The sequence below is a fragment of the Pelophylax lessonae genome, assembly GCF_965119305.1.
Source record: "Pelophylax lessonae genome assembly, chromosome: 1".
Taxonomy (NCBI): Eukaryota; Metazoa; Chordata; class Amphibia; order Anura; family Ranidae; genus Pelophylax; species Pelophylax lessonae.
Window position 1 is genome coordinate 594,039,211 of NC_138768.1, and position 21,758 is coordinate 594,060,968.

A 21,758-nucleotide genomic window follows, 5' to 3' on the forward strand; every position below is an offset into this window, starting at 1 on the left:
GGAGATTAGCCAAAGCTTTCTTGGAACCTTGGTCTGCCGACCAACATTTTAGCCACAGTGTACGCCTGAGAACCACTGCTGAGACTGATGCTCGCCCCAATAATGGCGTGGCGTCTAGCGCAGCGTCGCAGATAAACTGTAACCATTGTATCATCTGTTCCAACAGATCTGATACCGCCTGAGGGATCTCTCTCCCCTCTAAGTCCCGGCGTAACCACTTGGTCCATTCTGTTACAGTTTGTGAGACCAATAGCAATTACTGGTCTGAAAGCTGACCCAATCAGGGAAAAGATGGCGCGAGACACAGCCTCCACCTTATGATCCACTGGATCCTTAAAGGACGGAGCATCCTCCAATGGGATAACCGTAGCTTTGTTCAATCTGGAAATTGGAGAATCCACCATAGATGGTACTGTCCATTTCTTGAGGAGGGATTCCTTGAACGGATAACGCCTATTAATGCGTTTGGAAATAGTAGGGGCTCGTTTTGGATGACCCCATTCTTCCTTAATTACATTACCGAAACACTTAGGTAAGGGAAATATTTTCGCCATTTTGGTGCGTTTATTAGTACCAAATGGGATCTCAGTATCCGCTACTTCTGATGGTGTAACCTGTAGTCCTAAGGTTTCCCGAACAGCTACAATTAGTGCGTTTACCAACGCTTCCATTTGGGCTATGGTAGATGCCGAAACATCCTCCTCACTGTCTGAAGAGACAGTACCCGAGACACAAACCCCAGATGAGGTACCTGCAACTGCAGGGATAGGCTCAGACTCTGAATCTGAAGTTTCAGATGAAATGGGGGTAGGCGGGGGTCGCTTCCTTGCGCCCTGTCCCTGACAAGCCACTTCCACCCGGGATACAAAAGACTCCAAAACTGCTGACAATGACTCAATAGTAAGTGGGGAACTGGAGGGCCCTGCAGCCACCTCGAGGGGATCAGGTGGAGATACATGTGTGGCAGGGTCCATGTTAATCCAGGACACTTTGCCAGTGAAAAATTTGAAAAAATAAAAAATACCTTTTTCTTTTTTTTTTTTTTCTGTAATCCACCAGCGCAATAGCGCCCCTCAGCGTACCTGCTTTGGACCCCCACAGAGAGAGAGAGAGACCCCAAGGGCTCACCACCTGATGCAGAGAAGTTTCCTATCAAACTGCTGTCAGCGTTGTCCTATGCAGACTGGGAAGTCCTGTACTAGGTTTCCCGGGTAAAAGGAAGTGGCTCCGCCCTCTGTGCACGCCTTCCGGCGTTCCCAGCTACTCCTCGAGGTCGGCTGGGCACATCAAACATGGCCGCCCCACATGCAGGAGACAATAGGCTACGAAAAAATGGCGGCCTGCATGACCTGCGGGCGGCCTGTGTAGGCAATGCAGACATGCGGTCTACATCAAAATGGCAGCGGACTGCCGGTCTAGCGTGGCTCCTCCAGTGCAGTGGCCTGTGAACGGCTCTGGAAAGGCTGATGGCGGCCTGTCGGCCTGCGGGAGCATGGCGATAACTACAGTCTAAGGTAGGCTATAACCTCCTTTGCTCTGGATGCTTTATATGTTTACTATAGTAAATGGAACCAGGCTTCCTTGGATCAATCTGCTGGAGAAACCAAGGCTGCTGAAGTGTCAGCTCCCAAACCAAGCCCGCTGGAGTGTCAGCTCCTAAACCAAGGTTGCTAGAGTGTCAGCTCCCAAACCAAGGTTGCTTTAGAGTGTTAGCTCCCAAACCAAGCCTGCTGGAGTGTCAGCTCCCAAATCAGATCACACTATCACAGGGGATATGTGAACATGTCATAGGCTAAAGGGGGAACCTTAATGTCAGAAAAGGATCCGACCATACACAGAGGGGCCCGTATCCCAAAAACCCCACAGGGGGGAAGGGGGAACATTTACTCACCATACCGGAACTGACGGGCACCTCTCTTCACAGTACCCTCTCCACCGAGGTGGGGGGCTGTCGACCAATACGGACGCCGTGAATCTACTGGTTTCTGGCGTCCAAGCGAGACGTTTAACTCGCAGGGTCAGTCCCCGTTCAATGGGACTCTGTCGCGGCCGACCCAGCGCGAAGCTATGGCCTGCGCGCGCTCGTAGGCTGAACCGGGGTGACCACTGGATCTCAACATCCAGCCCGTCGCCCGGTCCCGCATACTTACTTGAATGTGTCGCGGCCGACCCAGCGCAGAGCTATGGTCTGCGCGCGCTCGTAGGCCGGCTGGGGTGACCACTGGATCTCAACATCCAGCCCGTCGCCCAGATCCGGCGTGATTTGCTTGAAGATCTCACAGGAAAACTGGAGACAAAAGCTACCTAAAAAAGAAAAAAAAAAAAATTTTCTAAAAAATCTTGCCAGGACCAAAGATCCCAGCAAGGAACTTAGGTCCTTACTCCTGACTAGACAGAAAAAAACTGACATCCTGTAGCAGAGAGAGAGAGAGGATATACCCTCTGGGACTGCCCCTAAGGTGGAGCCAGAACGTTTTTCTTTCTGCCTAGTCCTACTCCTGTAGAGGGCAGCATAACCCAATTGATATGAATCAAAGAGGACTACGTCTGTCAATGAGCGACAGAGAAATCTATCTTTATCTAATCAAATCTATCATTATATATATATATATATATATTCTAACTATACTGCAATCTCATATATATACTGTATATATATATATATATATATATATATATATATATATATGAGATTGTAGTATAGTTAGAATTAGGCTGGTTCAACGGACATTCCAGCATTCCTGGGGAATACATTGAGCAGTACACATGAACATTTAGGGCCAACCGTCAACAAAGGCCTGTTCTTCGAGCACCGACCTCCAATGCCTGGATACACGACCTGCCACATTCATCACATTTTACCACTGACAGATCTAATGTCCTTGTGTGATATATATAACGAGTGTGTGACGAGAGTGAGGAAAAAGCACTTGTATATATTATAGCCCTAAAGCTTCCACTGAACTGAGCCATGTCTCATTTCACCCGTTCGTGTAGTCCTCCAGATATTTCCTTATCTACTACAAACACACTAGATGAACTTCCGTTCTGATATCGAAACAGTTCCATTTTTAAAAAAAAAAAAGCTTTAGAAAGGGTTTTATGTTACCATAATCAGATATCAATAGGATGGCTAATATTCAAATTTGCTAATAATTAAAACTGAGACTCAGTTAAGGTGTTGCCTGCTTTACAAATGAACCTCCAACCAAAAAGGTCTCTCGTTTTTAGTTTGGAGTGTAGAAGGGTTAAGTCCCCTGTTAGGTTTTTTTTTTTTTTTTGCTGGCTTGTCCATGCTGAGGAGATTTCCCCTCACTTCCTGTACTGGGATTTGCTGTTTTATAATTGACATCAATAGGAAGTCTGTTCAACACAAACAATAAAAACCGGAAAGAGGACTCAACCCTTCCCAACTACACTCAATGAGTGCTTTTACTGCTGTCTGATTTTTTATTGGAGAATTACTCTTATTGTTACCTTGCCAGAGACAGAGGAAGGAAAGATAGACCCCAATAAAGACCCGATGAATATTCTTCCAAACTATACTAGAAGTGTTTTTTTAATTGTTGCCCAAGTTCCTTGTGGAGAGATGTGCCCTCACCAACACAGGAGGTGGGCAAGTCCCTGTTTGAGAGATATACCCTTAATTGGTTTGCCTTCACTACTGCAAAACTATACAATGAGAATAAGGCTGGCCATACATGTTAAACTTTTGTTGTACAATTTTCTGTTCGATCTACCACAAACCACATAATGTGAGGTCAAAGCTAAACAACACGTTCACTTGTATCTAATTAGGCAGGCCTTCGTACTACATACTTGAAGGTAAATTGTAAGAAAATTGGACAGAAAATTGTATCATGTATGGCCAGCCTTACACTAAGATTATATGGGTCACTGTAAGCAATGCCGCCATCCTCATCAGTGCAGGAATCCTCTGAGAGCAAATATATTTTTACCTCTAACTTAGATCTGGTCAGCTATGGCAAGCTAAGGACTGTATTGGTTTATGCTACCAAAGTTGATGTAAATTGTTTCATAGAGGTCAAAAAGGTGATTTCATTTTACTGAAGGAGGTGTTTCGCACTGCAGCACATACAGACAGACCATCATGCTTAACACAACTGACATCTACTAAATGTTCACAAAGTGAATAACTGACACATCTGCAAAATGTTGAATTTTTTATAAAAGCAGTTGTATTTAAGATTTCACCTTGCCATAGCACCACCGTCAAGTCTATCAATTTAGTCCAAATCCATTTACCATACAAATACAAACAAAATTGAATCTGGTGACATGTCACACAGAGTATTTACAAGACATCTTTGCGGTTTAAAGCATGAAATGGATAACAGGATTTGATTGTAGTGCTATTACCAGAAATACACCCATCTGCCAAATATGTGTACAGAATCTTCTAGAATCCCCTGAATGGGATACAATGCTTGGTGGAATAATTACGTTGTAGTTGATAACACATGCAATCCAATTTACAATAGAAAAGAAGAATTGTTCATTTTCACATTAACTTCTCAGTGACCGAGAGATCTACAGTGGTTCCTGCATGGAAAAGACCTGTGCTGCTTGCTTGTGCCATCAGTTATGAGGAAAGCTGCCCAAGAATTCTTCTCTGCTGCTCAGAAGAGGGTTCTGGACATTCTTGGCGCCGGTCCACACTATCAAGCTGCCAAGCCAAGTATCTGTTTCCAGTGTGTTCTACAGAGCTTGATCTCAAGAGGAACTTCTCTACCAACTGGCCCGGACAGCTTCAATGTCACTCACCAGATTTTGAGCCAGACATATGCCAAATATCTGCAAGAAAAATACAAATGTTTAAGCCAGTCTGTAGTGATATGCAAACTTGCAAAGCACCTTATTTATCTCATCAGCCACACCAAATACAATGGATAAGCATTTAAGTGATTGCCCAGTTTAGTGAAGATAACAATCCCTTCCACATGAGGTATATACACTGAAATTATTTGAGCAACTTTACTGCAGATTTTTGTACTTGCTGTCAAATATTTTTCTTGGAGTCCATGAAGGGACAAAGGGAATTCAGAATCCTGTAAAAACCCCTTCTGTACCCAGCATGCCTCTGTAAGAAAGCAGTACTAGGGCAGTGAGTTCTGTGAGAAAGCAGTACCAGGGCAAGCAAAAAACACACTTATATCCCTAAATGCGCATCAAGAAAAAGATTTTTCAGCAAGTACAAAAATCTTATTTTCTTTCAGAAATCATTGGGATGTCCAAAAGCAGTCCAATTGAGGGGTGGACAAGAACCATTGAAAGACCCAAGAAGGGACTTGGGAGCTGTCTGCAGCTCAGAACTACCAGAAAAGAAAATTCTTATATCTGCACCAAATGAGGAGAAGCTCCCTGAATAAAAAGTGGGAAAACTGCCAAAAACCAAGGAAAGACCACAGAGAATCAACCTGAAATTCAAGACAGGACAGGATAGAAAAGCTCACCATCAAACAAATGTCCCCGCCTAAGAGAACACGGAGCCTGAAACAACAAGAGGCTGTGAACCAGAAAAAGCCTAGTAAAGAAAAAATATACTAATAACGGGATGTGGTAAATCTAAAAGAACTCTGGGACAAGTTCACATGAGAACAGGTCCCCAAAGTGAGCCTTGGACAAATAAAAAGAAGAGCAGCTCGTCTACACGTGAACACCCAAACCTTACACTCCTCCCCCTTAGGATCAGAGAAAGAATGTTCCATTAATAAAAAAGGTTGCCTGACAAGGCAACCAATCTCACAAATAAGATATCCAAAGAGTGTGAGGATTATTACTCACTCAAACCACTTTGTTGGGCTGAGGACATCCAAAAGCCAATGCAAGCCAACACAGTGTGGCTGAAAGTAGAAATATCATCTATCATCTAGTGTAGCGACCAGGCCACCTGACCTGTCATAGGATGGACTTCCACACCTTTGTGGAGGTGAAAGTCCTGACAAACCTAGGTGTTGTTCAACCAAGTTTACCTCACAAGCCGGTTTCCTGATGAAGATGAAGCTATCTGTCTTGGGGAGCCAGAATTATAGCCCAGCTATGGGTACACCCTAGCAAGAGAAGTGCTCCCGGGTTAGGGGAAGAGACAACCCCCATTAAACTGAAGAAACTGATCAGTTAAGCCAAGAACTTCCTGGTTCACAGGAAAATGGTTCACCATCTGGATGTCTTGTCATCTGGATATCTTGCCTGGAATCCAGACACCCAATGTATAGAGGGGGGAGACTGAAAAGGACTGAGAGTTAATAAGAGAAGGAGGGAGGCTATGTTAAAATGGTATTCCCTCAACAGCCTACTAACCCCTAGAGGAGGGGGAATTTCCCTGGCATTTAATAAAAAGGTCCAGTAACATACAGGGTGAAGACTTCTATAGAAGGGCATCCACAATGGGAATGCTAGGAAAGGGCACTAAGGTGGACATAAGGTCTGATGAGAAATAGCAGATCCTTAAGGAAACCAAGAGACTAGGTCCTTTTTAGGAAAGGGAGCAGTAGAAACTGGTCTCTACCAACTTTGTATGTCAAGGGGTTCCCTCTGGAGAAGTTGAATGTGAGGAATACCTGGTACCACAAAGGGTTCACCAGTATCTGAGGACTTAGAGGTTTCCTGACAAAGAAAGTGTAATCCCAGGTGTGGGGTACAACTCCCAAAGCCAAATTCTCACGTGAACAAGGGGTCCCTGAGTGCAGGGAACTTAGGATGACCAGGTAAGATACATAGACTATCCAGGGGATGGTGCTGTTGAGCGTTTGGAGCCTCTGCAGGCAGGGTGCCCAAGGAGTGGAGCACAAACAGCTAAGAAGTTCTGATTGGATATGATGTCCCTGTGGACATGGGGGTGACCTCAGTGTCAGTGCATTATCTCTAAAACCATTAATTCAAATCAAAAATGTATCTACTCGCAGATGTCCAGACTACCAAAGCATATCAAACAGTAGCAATCAATTCGGCCACTCCACTTACTCCAGAGGCTTGGGAGGACATCACTCAAGATACTAATGGCTTATGCGTTTCGAGGGCCATGCCCTCTTCCTCAGAGCCATACCTGGCTAGGGGAGTATGGGCTGAGGTTACCAATAGTCGCAGGGCTGTGCTTTCAGTGTCTTAGCAAACACTTGTCACTTCTGTGCAGCCATAATGCAACTAAGCCTAAAATTAAGCCTCGGGAATTCAGAAACCAATGGAGCTGATGCTGATGGGAATTTTAGAAAGCAAGTGGTGACCAGGTTGCTATAAGTAGGCAGTGGAAATAGACCAGAGACAGAAGATTCACATAGTGCTTCTGTATCAGCAACAGGATAGTGGTTACCCCAGGCTGAATAACAGGAAAGAGAGCACATACCACAAGCGCATTGCTCCACTCAACAGATGGCACTCAGTCTCTCAGCCTCCACCCCTTACTGTGGTAAAACCAACTGTGGCAGGAAATTTGAAAAGGCTCTAATACATGGTGCAAACAGCAAGGTAGTTCATTGTGTTTTAGCCTGAATAGCCTTGTTCACAGAGCCAGGGTCACACCTGGGCTGTGCCACAACTCTGGACCTAAAAAGAGCCCCACTAACACAGTACATTCAAGCCCCACATATCCAGTCCAGCAGGGTCAAGGTTTGACCTCCAAAGCTAGGCGAGAAAACACTGATCCAGATATCTGCTATATAGAGAGCAGTTTAAGAAGTGGTATTAGCAAAGGTTCATGAATGAAGTCACAGGGGAAAAAAATTCCACGAACCAAGGAAAAAAAAGGACCGTAGCAAAAATTAGAGGCATGCAGAATAGAGAATATGAAGGCTGGCTTTATTTTTTTCTGTTTGTCATTATCCTATACCTCCTGTGTGTAGCAGTATAACACAGCTGAATTCTTGTGTCCCTCCATGGTCAAGAATTAACATTTTTTCTCTTTGATTGGACAAGAATGAACATTGTTTGCAACACCATATCCTTTATCTAACTGACTGCTAGATAGGAGGCTCTGCTTTTTTTATCACCATTTGAATAATCTCAGTGTTGCAAAAAAGAAGGGTGCATCAACTGCATCCCATTTTAGCCATGCATAGTCCTAAAAAGTATTTCAGGAAAAGGTAAATGCCTATTACGGGGGATGCTCTTGATTCAACTTCCATCTCTGTCCAGACTTCTGGGAAAAAAACAGGTAGTCAATCACATCCGTCTGGGGAAAACAGTGAGTCAATCCACAGAATACCCTCATACCTTAACCATAACTTTGAATACACATTTTTTGTGCAGTAGTAGGTTGAACTGCAAGGTAATGTTAATTGCATCAAATTACAAGATGGCTATCAATTTAAAAAAAAAAAAAAAAAGCGGGTAGCAACCCTGTCAGATTCTTATTGCAACATTGTCATCTGTGACTGAAACTGAGGGAAAATATGAGTTGTCACCAGGGTTTTTCTTTAGAAAATAGGTGCAGGAACCCAACCACGGCCACACTGTAGGTGGCTCCGACTCTCTCACTTGCAGGGAGATTATCCAGTGGGGGTGTCCTCATCCGCACGGCACCTGCCTCCCCCTTGTTCCCATCCTGCACTCAGTAAGAGCTGCTGAGGAGATCATACGTATCTGTGGGAGCCATTGGGAGACAAGCTGTCACTTGTAAACCCAGAAGCTGGACAAGTGATAGTGGTGAGCAGGGAGCAGAGGGCCTTAGCCAGAGGTGGTGGAACTGAGTTCCACCAAGTTCCAGCTCAAATAAAGCCCTGGTTGTCACAATAACAGGAACATAGAGGAAATTTTCCAGTTGTGACATCTGTTATAGTGACATCTACCTGTTTATGAGAATTTCTCTCACTTTAGAAAGATTTCCTCACTTCATGTTGTGCCTATGTGACAGGAAGTTTAGGGAAATCTCTCAAACAAGACACAAAAAAAAAAAGAATTTGATTTTTTTCAACCTCCCTCCCTGAGATTTAAATGCCACTATGCTTTCTTCAATGGACGAGGAGGAGGAACATTAATAACTTTTGTCTTAACGACTGGAGGTGTTATAACTAGATTGCATGGCTTGCTTGTAAATACAGTAAACTGGTGGGAGATTCTTATGTTCTGAAGGGGAACAGAGAATGCCTAGCTGGCAGAATCACAGGAATACTGGGTTGCAGAGGATTGAAGGGTGGAAATAGGCATTACCAGGATGAAAAATTAAAGTCCTGGGTTTTATGTGTCTCCTGTATGCATTTTCAGGCTACATTCCTGAGTTCAGATGGATTGTACCTTTCAACCTCAATGCATTGGGTCAGCTTGACAAATACAGCGTGTCACTTTACCCAGTTCATGCTCACTGACTAGATGCCATTCTTTATGAAAAACAAAGAAGAATATGACAGACACATTGTTGAAAGCTAATGTATCCAAGAGATCAAAGAATACATTCTCAGGCTGTCTAATAACTATGTATTTCTAGTGGCAAAAATCTCTGATTAGGCAGCCTATTTCTTATACAATTCATGCACAATGTATAAAAACAATCAGCGATGTCTGAAGTCTTTTCAGATGATTGGGCTTTTGTTACTGTGCCTAGCAGAAAGGTTTGTTTATGCGCTGAAATGTTGGCATACACAAAGGCCTCATTATTACCAGACTAAATCTCATGGCTAAGGAGAAAGAAGCAAGAATAAATGTACCTATGGATGAAAAAAATAATAATAACCTGATCAAGTCAGTTCTGGAGTGGACAATAGTTATCCGGTCTGTATATAGCAGCAGAATCCCTGGATGACGGTTTTCAGGGGAACCAACAATGGCCATTGTGCATTATTTCCATGTTCTCAGGTTGCCTTTATCCCCCTTCACACACATGTATGTGCAGGCAAATATAACCCTTTATGGCGATGGAACAATTGTTTATTCAAGCAATCATGTCCAATCAATCCATGCTAAAAACATCTGCACACCAGTTGCAGTTACTGAATCTAAGATAGTGCTTTGACTGCTAACTTGTTTTAAATGGAAAAAGTTCCTGGGGTGTCATTGTCACTATCCTGAGACAATGACCTAGAGTAAAAGTACAGGTTGAGTTCTGATGTAACTGGCTGCACCCTGATTCTGGATCATGAACTAAATACTGACAATGAGGATGATGGTTCACAAATTCACAGCTTCAGACATGCTGGCAGTGCTCAATAATTTATTATGACAGGTTCATTAGTTAAGAATATCCAAGAGTCTAGAACTAAAATCTCTGGCTTGAAACTGAAGGGAAGAGACCTATAGTGGGTATAGAAAATAATCACCCCCCCCCCCTTTAAAATAACCACATTGTGTTGCTTTGCAGCCTGAAATTAAGACAGACACCATTTTTGTTTTATCCAGCTGTATTTATTAGTGCAACTTATAACATCCAAGTGAAAAATATAACACCAACATATCAGAGAGAAATAAAAAAAAAAAAAAAAATCAAAGTTGGAAAAAGGATCACCCCCCTATTTTGTTGAACCACCTTTTGTTTTAATTACAACTGTCAGTCTGTTGGGGTATGTCTCTACTACCTTTGCACATCTAGACTTTGTAACATTCGCCCACCCTTTTTTGCAAAATTGCTCAAGATCACTTAACAACTTTCTGGCAGAGAGCAGCAGATATTTCTCAAGAATTTGATGGTATTTTGCCCCAATCCATTTTTCTTCTATCCTGCCAAGTGCTTCAGTCCCTGTTGCAGAGAAACATCGGATATTACCACCTCCATGCTTTACTGTAGCAATGGCGTTATTTTGATGGTGAGCTGTATTGGATTTCCGCCAGACATACATCGTTTGGTGTTGAGGCCAAATAACTCAATTTTAATCTCATCTGACCATAACACTTTTCTCCATGTAAATCTTTAAGGTGCATTTAAGGTGGTCAGATGAGACTAAAATTGAATTATTTGGCCCTTAACACCAAGCGATATGTCTGGCGGAAATCCAATACAGCTCACCATCCAAATAGCACCATTCCTACAATAAACCATGAAGAGGGTATTAATCTGTTATTGGGGTGTTTCTTTGCAGCAGGGACTGGAGCACTTGTCAGGATCGAAGAAAATGGATGGGGCAAAATACCTTTAAAGTCTTGAGGAAAATCTGCCGCCCTCTGCCGGAAAGTTGTCAATAGGAAGAAGGTTTACCTTCCAACATGACAATGACCCAAAGCACACAGCGAAAATGTCCACACAGTGGTTGAAGGAGAAAAAGGCGAACATCCTTGCATAGCTTAGTAAGAGACCAGACTTAAACCCCGTGGAAATCTGTGGAATGACTTGAAGACTGCAGTCCACAAACGGTCACCATCAAATTCAACTGAACTTGAGCAATTCTGCAAAAAAGAGTGGGCAAATATTGCAAAGTCTAGATATGCAAAGTTAGTAAAAACATATCCCAGCAGACTAAAGGCTGTAATTAAACCAAAAGGTGGTCCAACAAAATACTGACATAAGGGAGGTGATCCTTTTTCCAACTCATTAAATCTGTTATATTTTTTTTCTGACATGTTGGTGTTATATCTTTCACTTGGATGTTATAAATTGCACTAGTAAATACAGCTGGATAAAATAAAAACTGTGTCTGTCTTCATTTCAGGCTGCAAAGCAACAAAATGTGATTATTTTAAAGAGGGTTATTATTTTCTATACTCACTGTTTTACTTAAAACTTTGCTTCCCTGTGTCTGCAATGAAGTGAATCTAAGAGCTGCTATAAAGTGCCAGAGATTAGACTTTAGGGGGATTCTTATGTTCTGACTACTTACTTTTGAGATAAATTATTACTACAAGGATTGCTGCTGGAAGCCATAGGCAACAGATGAAGGGGATCTATGTTCTCCCAACCTTAACCTTGAACCATACATTTTTTTCAGGTTGAAACCCAAAAAGGAAGAGTGAACTTGGTAAAAACTGTGACTTATTTTGTAGTAAAGTTTTATATATAAAATGGTAAAGGCTGGCTTGCTCACTTCCATCTTTTGCAACTTCCAACTGGATACACAGATTTCCCATCAAGCTGCACAAAATTGAACAACCAATGGGTTGTGAGATTTACAGGAAGGTGGCCCCTAGAGTTGAACTCCAGGAACTCAGCCACTCTGTAAAATGTGCTAGATTATTAGAGGTTACGTCCAACAAGTTGCATGCCACCTCATGTACTTATCTTCCTAAACCATTCCCATTCCCTACTGGCACTTTAAGAGATTCTAAATGCCAGGAGGCGGAGGCAGGCATTTGGGTCATGTGACCACTGTGATTGGCTGTCACAGTGGTCACATGATAGGAATGCTCCTGATTACAGTTATGCATCGGGAGCTTTCTGGTCCCCGCTGATAACTGTTCTGGGAGCGGGTAGGGCGTACACTCTCAGAACAGAAAAGTGTATACATAGGGCAGCATATATGCAGTCTCCCAGTGTTAAAACCAAAACATATATGCATACAGCCTGCAGGAAGAGGTTAATATACAATTTACATTTTTTACAGAGCACCGGGAGCATAGCTTTTGCTATAATTCTGGCCCCAGCTCCTGCAGCTGAAGAACCACATGCAGCCATTGTGTTTGCCCCTCCCCTCCTTCTGCCCAATCACAGAGGGCTTTGTATTGTGTGAACCCATACACAAATACAAAGCCTTCTGTGAATGAACAGCAGAGGGGAGGTTTTGCTGTGTGTGAGATAGCAGTATACCCCCTGTCCAAGCACCAGGAGTATAGTGATAGCTGTACTCCCGGCCCTAAATAAAAGTTGTAAGTAAAAGAGATATATGAAGTGTCATGAACCTCACTGGACTTGACCCATAGTGAGCTAGAACATTTTACAAAATGACTGAATTCCTATAGTTCAGCTTTAATTGTTCAATCCTCAAATATATATATGTCTATTAGAGATCTATTTAAAGGTTCTTATCCTTATTCCAGGCTTTATCTTCATTGTGGGATGGAAAGGGTTACTTTAACTACAGTCAGCGTATCTTCACACTTTTTTTTTCTGAAAAAGTCCTTTCTACCAATTCCCCATAGCAGTGGGTAATTATATTTGGCAACTAGGAACAGATCGCAGGAGAGATTTGGTTTAGGCAAAACTGCTAACAAAGCACATTTAAGGGCTCTTTCACACGGGCGGTCCGATCAGATCCGCCTGTCAGTTTTTTAGGCGGATCTGATCGGATCCTCCATGCAGCTCTATGGGGCAGCGGGTGTCAGCGGAGGTCACCTCCGCTGACACCCGCTGCCATCCGCATCCGATCCTGTGCTGAAATCTGGACGGATGGAAACCCTATTTTTCCATCCGTTCAGTAATCGGAGCGGAGTGGATCTGATGAGAGCGGACAAGCGGTCCGCTCTCCTCCGATCCCCCATAGAGGGCAGCGGGTGCTGAGACACCTCCCTCTCCGCTCTGCAAGCGGAGACGGAGCTGTCATCCGCCCGGCTCAGCGGGGATCGCGGATCGATCCCCGCTGAGCAACACGGATCCGCCTGCGGAGGCGGACCGTGTGAAAGAGCCCTTAAGTTTGGTTCCCTCTTGATATTACCATTGTTGCAATCAAGATCACTTACCTGTAGAAGGGCAATGCCAATAAATACCCCAGCCACAATGGTTAGGTTGTCTTGAAGCCATTTCTCAAACTGTGGAACACAACCCTTAGTGTGAATGGTGGCTTGCTGGTCTAGTTCCTTAATGTAAAAAAAAAAAAAAAAATCACATTTCAAAAGAATTTGCTCTGTAGTAATTGAATCTAAAATATATTATAAACCTCTAAGGATTAATATTAACTATTTGAACAGTGCTATGGAAATGTATTATCTTAAGAACCATAAATCAGAAAACACCGCTGGACATCCCTCTTGTACTCACTGGCTTTTGTCGGACATCATAGCCACATTGTGTGTTGATGACGTCTTCCTAAAAGTTACAAGAAGAAGAATATGTTAATGTAAATATAGAAATGCTAACAGTATGTTTCCCCTGTATTCTTTTTTAGCTTATCTATGATTTATTAATTGAGTTTAGACCTACTGTACATTAACATTTTTCTCACTATATTCCTCACTCACTATAAGACACAATTTTCCATCATGTTCAGCTGGTAGTTATATGGGAATCAGGAAGTTCCCAGAGATGCTTCAAGAGAAGATCCCATTTATTGCCTGACCTAAATGGGAATTCTACTGTGTCCATACTACAAAGAAACAGGTGTACTTTACGAGAGGGACCATAAGTAGCCAAATTTTACTTTTCTCGCTCTCCCCCATTACACTGGGATACTGCCAGGCAACCCTAGAAACTGAATTTACTTCTCAGTATGGGGAACACTTGGCTTCACCCCTTGTTTGTCTATAACGGAGTGCTTGGCTACCCGAGCAACCAATCATCGAAATTAAATTTCAGAAGTCACATGGACATGTAAAAAACCACTTATTTTAGTTTTTTGTCAAGTTCTAGCTTGGCCCTATATAAAAGTAAATGTTCTAACCCTATATATTATTAACCGGTTGCCGACCGCTGCACGACTATATGCTGCGTCAGTCAGCCCCCCGGCCAGGCAGAGTGACGTATGGATACATCACTCGCCTGTCACTGACTTGAGAGCCAATTGCGGGCGGGCGCGCGCCCGCCGCGGCTCGTTCACTGACAAGTCAGTGCGTGTGACCGGCGGACCCGATGTAGGGAGAAAGGCGGAGCGGCTTATGTAAACAAGCCGCCCGTCATTCTCCCTGGTGTAAAAATGAAGATCAGACGGTTCTACTATGTAGGACCGTTGATCTTTGTTTTTACACCAATAGCCATGTCCCTATACAGTTAGAAAGACGCCCCTAGGACACACTTAACCCCTCCCTGTCCAATACAGTTAACCCCTTCCCTGCCAGTGTCATTTTTGCAGTAACAGTGCATATGTATAGCACTGATTACTGCAGTAATGTCACTGGTAACCCCAAAAGTGTCAAAAATGTCAGTCAAGGGTCCGATCTGTCCGCCGCAATGTCGCAGTACAGAAAAAAAAAAATCGCAGATCGCCGCCATTACGCGTTAAAAAAACCCACCAAAAATGACAAAAATCTTTCCCTTTGTTAGTAAACGCGATAACTTTTGCGCAAACCAATCAAAATGCGCTTTTTGCAATTTTTTTTTACCAAACATAGGTAGCATAAAACAAATTGGCTGAAAATGTTAAAAAATTTTGATTTTTACATTTTTTTTGGGGAATTTCATATAAAAAAAATGTGAAAAATATTGTTATTTTTGCAAAATTGACGCTCTTTTTTTGTTTATAGCGCATGATCAAAAAATCGCACAGGTGATCAAATACCACCAAAAGAAAGCTCTGTTTGTGGGAAAAAAAGGACATCAAATTCGTTTAGGTACAGCGTCGCAGGACCGCGCAATTGTCCGTTAAAATCACGCAGTAAAAAATCGCAAAAAAAAACCCTGGTCTTTTAGCAGCCAAATCCTCCGGGGCTTAAGTGGTTAAGAGTCTTATTTTTTAAGGATCAGTGAAGTGACACAATTTTTCCATTTCCCTGTCTTTGCAAAATTTTCTTTTGACCTAGCTTTCAGCTTTCTGCAACAAGCAGATTATGATTTAGTATTATATGGTCAAGAAGTACTGTTGTCATGTTACTGCACTGATGGATTTCATATTATATATATATATATATATACACCATTTTTAATATTAAACTTGTTTTTTGATGAGGGGCTTTGCAAACATTTTTTATTGAATTTTACTTTGTTTTTAAAAGAAAAAAATGGCATGGTCCCCAAGCATGTGGGTATGAGCATGGCAAAATAAGAACATTATTCCTCCCAGGAATCTTCTGTATTTTTTACATGGGGTTAGTACTTTGAACAGCTCAAAGCATGTTTCTTGAACCATGTTGAATGGTACTTTGTATCTCTAGGAAGCCACAACATTTTTTTTAGCAATTTGTTCGGCTATGCGCATTAAAATGACACCTTTCATCGTTAAAAGCTTTGAAAATTGTGTTTTACAATGAAGATAAAAGCCAAAAACATCTGAACTGAAAAAAAATCATGGTTATCAGTAAGAGCAATGAAGTTCCAATTGCTTTTTTAAATCACGTAATGCCAGGCAAATTATAATTCCATCAGCCTTCCAAGCAAATACACCATGCCAGGAAAATGAGTGTGAAGCTTCAGTACTGCCAGGAGATCAGTCTATGAAATAAAATGTTACCCACATTTCCAGGCTTTCAATATTACATGACTTGAACATTGTAGATGAAAAACAGAGCAGATTTTGTGTGCTGTAAAGGAGCAACATCACAGTGCATTCTCCAGCTCTAACATAAGTGAAGCCTCATGCAGAATTTGTCCTCTGTCAAGTAAATCCCGGGTGATGAGGCAGGAGGGCCAGGAATGAACTGCTGAGTGACATGCTTCTTTGACTTAAGAAAGCCGACTTGGGTTCATTTGGTCATATGAAATGGGAGCATGGAAAGCTCAAAGGCACAAATCTTACATCAGGTGAATTCTGATAAGTGGCAGGAGAAATGGAGCAGAACAGAAATAACTTACAGCGGGATCTTTGGTGCAGCAGGAGAATGGTACTCCACATCGCTCACGACTAGCGTTGGCATCCGTGCAGTTAAAGTAAATATTTAGATTCCAGTCGTCAGCTCCAAATGCACCACAACACTGCCACTGTAGAATACAGATACAGAGTGATCAGATATGTAGAACCGCAAAGGAAAAGAGTAATACAATAAATAGGCAATAGGATCCCAGCAAATATTAGTGACTGGGAGGGGTCCAAGGATCCTACACTTTTCTAGTGATTAACACATTTGTTAAATCAAATTTGTTGAAAAATCCTGGAACTCAATCCCATTCTCCAGATGCAGTCCCTCTTGAAGCAAGGGTAAATTTGGTTGAACCTATTATTGTACACCAACAGTGAAAAGTTTTAGAACAACCCCATTTTATTGAAACTTTTTGCAGTTTAATGTCTCAATGTACCATGAAAAAAAGCATAGAACAAATTAACAATTAGACGTAAAAAAAAAATCAAGGAATCATTTTCTTTAGGCTTTAGAATCACTTTAATTGCTTTTTTATCACCATTTTGAGAGCAATATAGTCCAAATATTGCTTTAGAGGGTGTAGTAAAACAGTATGTTTCAACACTGCTTTGATGCAGACAGAAAGCATGTAAGTAATTAACTACTTGGCACCAGTGCTATAGCCTGCAAGACGGCTACAGCACGGGCTTAAAATGGCAGGAGGGCGTACAAAGACGTCCTACCGTTCTCACGCTGCTCTTGGGACTCAACTGATTACAGATCGGGTAAAAGGCCAATTATAGCGGGCCCTTTACCACATGATCAGCTGTCAGCAAATGACAGCTGATCACAGAAGTAAGCAGGAGCAGTTATCACCTTTTTTTCCCCTTTACGCTGCCAGTGGGAAGAAAAGAAGAAAGCCGCTAACCGGCTTCTGTTAGAGGGACATCCATCCTACACAGTACACATCAGTGCCACTAATCAGTGCCCTCCAGTGCAGCTAATCAGTGCCCTCCAGTGCTGCTAATCAGTGCCCTCCAGTGCTGCTAATCAGTGTCCTCCAGTGCCGCTAGTCAGTGCCCACCAGTACCATCTATCAGTGCCCATCAGTACTGCTAATCAATGCCACCTACCAGTGCCCAGCAGTGCTGCCAATCAGTGCCTCATTATCAGTGCTGCCTATCATTGCCACCTACCAGTGCATATCAGTGCCGCCTATCAGTGCTTATCACTGCCGCCTATCAGTACCACCTCTCTGTGCCACCTATCAGTGGCACCCATCAGTACAGGCTCAACAGTGCCTCCTGATCAGTATCCTCCAGTGCCACCTATTAGTGCCCATCAGTGCAACCTATCAGTGCCCATCAGTGCAGCCTATTAGCGCTGATCAGTGCCGCCTCATCCGCACACAGCAAAGGAGAAAAATTACCTGTTTGCAAAATTTTATAACAAAATATGAAAACCTTTTTTTTTTCAAAATTTTCAGCCTTTTTATGTTTGTTTAGCAAAAAATAAAAACCCAGCGGTGATTAACCAGTTCCGGACCAGAAGGACTTGCCCCCTTAATGACCAGGCCATTTTTTGCAATTCGGCACTGCGTTAATTTAACGGACAATTGCACGTGCGAAGCTGTACCTAAATAAAAATTGATGTCCTTTTTTTCCCCACAAATAGAGCTTTCTTTTGGTGGTTTTTGATCACCTGTGTAATTTTTATATTTTGTGCTATAATCAAAAAAGAGCGACAATTCTGAAAAGAAAAAAAAACAATATTTTTCACATTCTGCTATATAACATCCCCCCCAAAAAAATTTAAAAATCTAATTTTTTCATCCTTTTAGATCAATTTGTATTCTGCTGCATATTTTTGGTAAAAAAAAAATAACAATGCAATAAGCGTATTTTGATTGATTTGCGCGAAAGTTATTGCGTCTTCAAACTAGGGGAAAGATTTATGTCACTCTTATTTATTTCATTTTTTTTTTTTACTAGTAATGGTGGCGATCTGCGATTTTTAGCAGGACTGCGACATTGCGGCGGACAAATCGGACCTCTAACTGACATTTTTGACACTTTTGAGGGGACCAGTGACATTACTACAGTAATCAGTGCTAAAAATATGCACTGTTACAGTAATAATGACACTGGCAGGGAAGGGTTTAACCTAGGGGGGATCAAAGGGTAGTGGTAGAGGAGTCTTTTCTAACTGTGGGGGAGAGACTTGTGAAATGATCACAGAGACCTGTGTTCCTATATAGGAGGATCACAGGCGCTCTGTGATCATTTAAGAGAGAACAACGGTCAGCTGTGTTTACAGGGGATGGACTTGCTGGATGAACACAGAGACCTGTGTTCCTAAATTGGGGAAACACAGGATCCCTGTGTTCATCACTGACAGAACAGCAGTCTGCCATGTTTACATCGGCAGACCGCCATTCTGTCTCCACGGGGAGCGAACACAGACGCCCAGGGGACATCATATCTGCCGGACCTGTTGATTGGCTCCCCCTGTGGCCAATCGGTGTACGCTTGCCCCTACTAGCTGTCCCACAAAATGACGTACAAGTACGTCATTTCGTGGGACAGAGCCAACCTGCTGCAGTATAAGTACGGCGACTGGTTGGCAAGGGGTTAAAACAGGCACATCTAAATATGCAGGCATCTGGGGTAAAGCTGTCCGCAAAGACTGTCCTCCGCACCGCCATCAACATCATCCCTTCCACGCTGTGCTCCATGAGTGCTTCAAACCTCGCTTTCAGATCACTCTACTGCAGGGTAGTCTTGCCAGTCACGATTGCAAACTGACAGCAGTGTGGAGGACGGTCTATGTGGACAGCTTTACCCCAGATGTTTGCATACTTAGATGTGCCTCTTTTAATCATCAACCATGTGAGTTGCTAAATGTTGAACCTTCATTAAATGTAACTATATTGCTACACTTAGAGGCGCCTCTCTTCTCTTTTATACTCTGTAGCTCCTGCTGGATTTTGCTTCTAATCCCCTTGTGGAGACTGCCATTTGTGGATGGACATTTTATGGTCACACAACCTATCACATTGCTATAATCTTTTTAAATGGACTATAAACTGAAAGGCTTATAAATAAATAAATGTGGAACGAATCATCTGAGTTTCTATTATTTCTTATGGGGAAATTTGCTTTGATATCCGAGTGCTTTGGACTAAAAGGTTGTTTCGGGAAAGAATTATGCTCGTAATCCAAGGTTTTACTGTAATACTATGTTTGTTTTGCACTAAAGTTAATTTTTCATTGATTCATTGGCCCTCTGTGTTCACCTCAATTCAAAGTCCCAGGGCATCCTTCTCTCCTGTTTTGTAAAATTAATTTTAAGGTATTTTTTCCTGAAAATAGGGGTTTGATAAATAATTGTTCAAATATCATTCAACATAGAAAATTGCACCTACCTTCATTTTATTCTACAGGGTCTCTACTTTTAGAGAATATAAACTTTTGGGAGTTTACAGTATCTTGAAACACACGGCACAAAAATGCAACAGGCCCTACTTTTTCCAGCACACACCAGCACAGTGTATCTTCTTGCATTGAGACTGTGCTAGGGAACACTGACTAAAGCAGTCCAACGCTACATGTATGAACACCCCCTTAAAGGGTTAGTTCACCCTTACAGAAACAATGTAAAGGTGTACCATCACCAAACACTCTCCCCACTGACCCACTTGTACTTACCTCTGGGCTTGCCGAGTTGTCAGCACCCCTGCAGTGACTTACAGTCTGGGGATTTGAAAACCCCGCTCTTCTACCTCTTCTTTGTCAGCACTTCCATGATGGACCAGACGGATTCTTCTTTGTCAGTGCCCACAATTTGACGGCACTGACCATTCAGAATCCATCTGGTCCTTTCAGGAGGCACTGACAGAGAAAAGCATTGCCATTTTTGCTAAATGATAATGCTCTTCAAATTTTTTTTTTTTGTGTGTTTAGCATGTTAATAGGCATGGAGGAGGAGGGGGGGAATGGGCTGTCTTTTAGCACTGTGTATACACCCACATGTGTGACTCTGTAGTCACATGGGCTCCTCAGATGTGATAGGGAGGAAATGTTCAGCATAGAAAGTCACTGAAAACTGAGCATGTGCAGAGTTGCCACCACAGCTGCAAAATCTCTAGCTGAAATGGGGGCATGAACAGAAGGTGGAGATAGAGAACAACAGGATCAACCAGGTTTTTTTTTGAAGAATACAGAAAACAAATCTCATAGTGACTGAGTGAGTATAAACATGATGTAATACACCATTTATTGATAGTTTTTTTTTTTTTTTATGATGTGGGTTTAGTGAAACTTAAAGGAGGAATAGTTGGGGGGGGGGGGGGGGTTGGGGTAAAAACAAAGCTCAACTGCATGCTTTTCTCATTAACCACCAACCCCCCCCCCCCCCTTTCCCAACCATAAGAGCTGGTTCACACATATGCAATGACAAACATTGCATGTGATGCACAGTGCACTGCTCTACAAATCACATGCGATGTCTGTGCGATGCAAATTCAGCCATACAGATTGTATGGCTGAATTTGCATCGCATTCGGACCAAACTCGCACAGGACCCTTTTTTGGGTCCGCACCAGAATCGGATGGCATGGGCGTTCACACCTATGCAATCCGATTCATGTCCGAACTGACAGTTCACACTGCAATATGCGAACTAATCTGGGGGTGTCATTAACTTTGTATTGACACCCCCAGCGATTCGCATATGGCAGTGTGAACTGCCTGCTAGTTGAGTGCGATGTGTGAACCTGCAGTGGATTCGCAGGGTTCTTGCATCGCATATGTGTGAACCGGGACGCAGTGTAAAAAGATCTATTGTTAAAATTTGGCAGTTGTTTTTGGCATTAGGTTATATGCACACTAGAAAAAGGTTTTAAAACAATTTCTCCTCCTAAATCTTTAGCCTGCTGGCAAATGAATGTACAGTAATCCCCCGCTCCATCGCGGTTCAGTTTTTGCGATCCCGGTAATTCGCGTTTTTTTTGTAATGTTATTTTACTATATAAATCATTAAGAATTAAATATTTTTGTGTTTTCCATATCTCTTGCTCTGTCTCTTAGTATCTTTTATGTGTTTAAATTAGTTTCTATTGTTTTAAAAGTGTGTTTAAAGACCTTAAAATGCTTTTACACGTACAGTGACAGTAAAAAAAAACATGCCTACAATGCATTTTAATAGGGTTTTTCTATTTTGCGGAATTTCACTTTTCGCGGCTG

At 42.4% G+C, this 21,758-nt stretch overlaps 1 protein-coding gene across 1 annotated transcript in view; it reads right to left on the minus strand.

The window, feature by feature from the left end:
- Positions 1 to 4,176: 4,176 nt before the first annotated feature.
- Positions 4,177 to 21,758, minus strand: part of TSPAN5 (tetraspanin 5) — a 249,636-nt gene continuing 232,054 nt past the window's right edge. Inside the window, exons 5-8 of the mRNA XM_082244134.1 lie at positions 16,532 to 16,657; positions 13,850 to 13,897; positions 13,552 to 13,668; positions 4,177 to 4,815 (exon numbers count right to left, since the gene is read on the minus strand). Of these exons, the coding sequence (XP_082100260.1) occupies positions 4,750 to 4,815; positions 13,552 to 13,668; positions 13,850 to 13,897; positions 16,532 to 16,657 (357 nt within the window). The 3' untranslated portion in view covers positions 4,177 to 4,749. The remainder of the gene's footprint in view (positions 4,816 to 13,551; positions 13,669 to 13,849; positions 13,898 to 16,531; positions 16,658 to 21,758) is intronic.